The sequence below is a fragment of the Varroa jacobsoni genome, unplaced genomic scaffold, assembly GCF_002532875.2.
Source record: "Varroa jacobsoni isolate VJ856 unplaced genomic scaffold, vjacob_1.0 contig06399, whole genome shotgun sequence".
Lineage (NCBI taxonomy): Eukaryota > Metazoa > Arthropoda > Arachnida > Mesostigmata > Varroidae > Varroa > Varroa jacobsoni.
Window position 1 is genome coordinate 1 of NW_019216081.1, and position 2,757 is coordinate 2,757.

Below are 2,757 nucleotides of genomic sequence, written 5' to 3' on the forward strand. Positions count from 1 at the left end.
TATATATAATAACTTGTTCATAGGCCGACTGACGGAGGCAGTCATTGTAGATATACAGTCACGGGAGCCTCGCGAAGGAGAAGTAACTACTAGCAGCATTGTAACTGCTCTTCTACTATGTATATAGACTAGTAGTAGTTATTAACTGACGCTGTTTTGCCTTCTTCTCCCGGTTTATCCTTGTATCTATGTTGCTTCGCTTTCTGTCTGAAATCAACTTCAAAAACTCAACGCGAAGAAATAAGTTGTTGAGCGATCCAGCTATTGGTATCGTAGTTGACAGGTATAAGCGGTTGTTATAATTCAGCTTTGCGTCACATTGCTGGCCACTGGTATTGCCTCGATCGGAACTGTCTTCTCGTTCATTGTCAAGCGGTGCTTAACGACGAGTGTAGATATAGGGATAGCTTCTTCTTACAATAGCCATCTTGGGCGGGGGAGCTCTGTGCTCTTCCCACTGGGCGCTGGAGATCTACAGCGAAGCGTTTCCGTTGTTGAGCTGCGCTTGCGCCACAATGGCGTTACTCGCCGAGTACTTCATCCTCTTCTGTTTCCGTCTCTGGTTACAGAACCAGACGCGGACGACATTTTTTTTGAGGTCAAGTTTCTCAGCGATTGCAGCTATGCGTTCACCCGAGGGCCGCGGCTGGACGGCAAAGTACGCCTCCAGAGATCGCTTCTCGGGCGCCGCGATCGACGTCCGCTTGCGCTTCTTCTCGCCCGCCGGAAGAACGCCTGGCATGTCGGGATCACGCCTAGGTAGATAAATCAAGACAGAAATACGAAGGTACACAAAGATAAGCAAGAGTTTAGCGTTAGATGCTTTTGCAATATAATGCACCAGCGGTAAGCACCTAGCATATGCCACTTACCTGTCCATATATTATCCCAACGTTGCAAAACCTAATGTGAAGCAGGTTTTTTTATTCAGATTTTCCCAATAATTTCTGGGTGGGAGAATAGAAGGATGATTGTGAAGGTGGGCACCAATAAGGTTTTTTTTTTATAGCTACAGCCCTTTATGCCTGAGAATGACAAGATCTTTTGAAAACTAAGAGCGGAAATCAGCTAGGCGCATCAGACAATACACTTCCTTGATACTTGTTGCACGTAAATAAAATTACGAAGACCAGTTGCAGTGAACGAGCATTTTTGGATATTTTTGTTTACCTCTTACACTTGGCCTGCGCTTCCGCGGCCTCCAACCAGGCCGCCAGGATGGGCTTGAGGGCAACCATGTTGTTGTGTGAGAGGGTGAGCGACTCAAAGCGGCAGATGGTACTCTGCGACAAAGATCCCACGCCCGGAAGGCGTAAGTTGGCCAAAGCGCGTCCCACGTCCGCCTGGGTTACGCCTAAGTGTAGACGGAAAAGAATACCCTATAGAATTTATTTGTTTTTAGCTTAAAATAAAACCATATCAATGGATTTTCAAACACCGGAAGGACAGTAAGTATGAGTAAACATAGAAAGTCTACGGTTTTGACGTTGGAACGGACGTTCAAAATGCACTTACCAAGCTTAATCCGTCTCTGCTTGAACCTTTCAGCAAATGCTTCCAGCTCTCGCGGGTCAGTGTCCACCCCACCAGTGGGATCAATCACCGAAGTCGCGGGACCAGCGCCCATTTGATGGTGGTGATGCATCATTGTGCCTGAGCAAATATCAGATATTAATAAAGCAATTCCGGCACCAGGCGTTAGTTAAATTAAGTTAATTAATTAAGTTAAGATTAAAATTAACATACATTGTTAAATAAGAAGAAGAAATATATGTACGCACTTTGTAAACTATCGACACGAGTTCGCCAAGTTTTACTTTTAAGTGTTACGCAAGGCGTTCGCTCCGATCACGTAACTACACTCATCTTCTACTGCACAAATGTATATCACAGGTCAACAAAAAGCGTCTAACCGAGAATCTTCTGTCAGCTGCAAAGTTTGCTGTTGTACAATAATAGTTCTCTTGATCATTTTTTCTCCAGCTTTCCGTGCATATGGAGAATAAAACAGCGAAAATGACTACAGTCCCACAATCTATCGGTGGGACAAAGTTAGTACGCTTCTCTACGCTCGTACGATTCTACGATGCCAATTATGTGACGATACCCGGTTCACGTCGAAAGGTGTTGTGGACTCTAGGGTCGATAGCTTGATGAACCTGGCGTCGAGATCAAGTCGATGCCGTATCAAACCTTTTCCATTATGAAGACAGTTGAGCGCCGGTGGCGGCGATCCCTATTGCTCAGCAGGACTAAACCGCCATAGCGAGCAGCCGAAGTAAACCAGATGTCCACCTCAGTGGGTTTACAGCGGAACGGGGTCACGCCGCTGCCGCCATTCTGCTAGCCAGCCAACCGAGTTTCAAGACGCCTCAAGATCATTATCATTCGAACAATTCGACGATGATTAGTATTTTGGCACTATGGCGCTACAGCTGCAGAAGGTCGAGGCCTTGCATCGGTTGCCGTCACTTATTCCCTTTGCACCAAGAGAATGCCACTGGAGCATGCGTGAAACGATATATCTCAGAGAAATATCGTATGGTCCGTACCCGTGGTAAGTGTGCCCGAATAAACCTCAATTCTAATGTTTGCGTTCAACAATAAGCTCCTAATATAATTTTTATCTCTATTTCCTCGTCATATCGAGCTGATGACTCGTTTCTGTATACATATGTAGTTTTCTCTATTGTCGAATTCATCTGTTCTATTCATTGACTGACGATTTTCACAATCCTTACCGCATATGGAGGTCGA

The 2,757-nt window shown here is 45.4% G+C and overlaps 1 protein-coding gene across 1 annotated transcript; it reads right to left on the reverse strand.

Moving 5' to 3' along the window:
- Positions 1–29: 29 nt before the first annotated feature.
- On the reverse strand, positions 30–1,652 carry acj6 (abnormal chemosensory protein 6). The gene is made up of 3 exons (XM_022855063.2): positions 1,516–1,652; positions 1,171–1,354; positions 30–755 (listed from the first exon to the last, which is right to left on the reverse strand). The coding sequence occupies exons 1-3, from the start codon at positions 1,646–1,648 to the stop codon at positions 473–475; spliced, it is 600 nt and encodes a 199-aa protein (XP_022710798.1). The 5' UTR covers positions 1,649–1,652; the 3' UTR covers positions 30–472.
- Positions 1,653–2,757: the final 1,105 nt, after the last annotated feature.

Excerpts from the sequence above, each read along its gene's own strand:
- acj6 (XM_022855063.2), bottom strand. The coding sequence starts at position 1,648 with ATGATGCATCACCACCATCAAATGGGCGCTGGTCCCGCGACTTCGGTG. Across the intron at positions 1,355-1,515 it reads GCAGAGACGGATTAAGCTTG|GCGTAACCCAGGCGGACGTG; the intron begins GTAAGTGCATTT and ends GTCTACACTTAG. Across the intron at positions 756-1,170 it reads GCGCAGGCCAAGTGTAAGAG|GCGTGATCCCGACATGCCAG; the intron begins GTAAACAAAAAT and ends TTATCTACCTAG.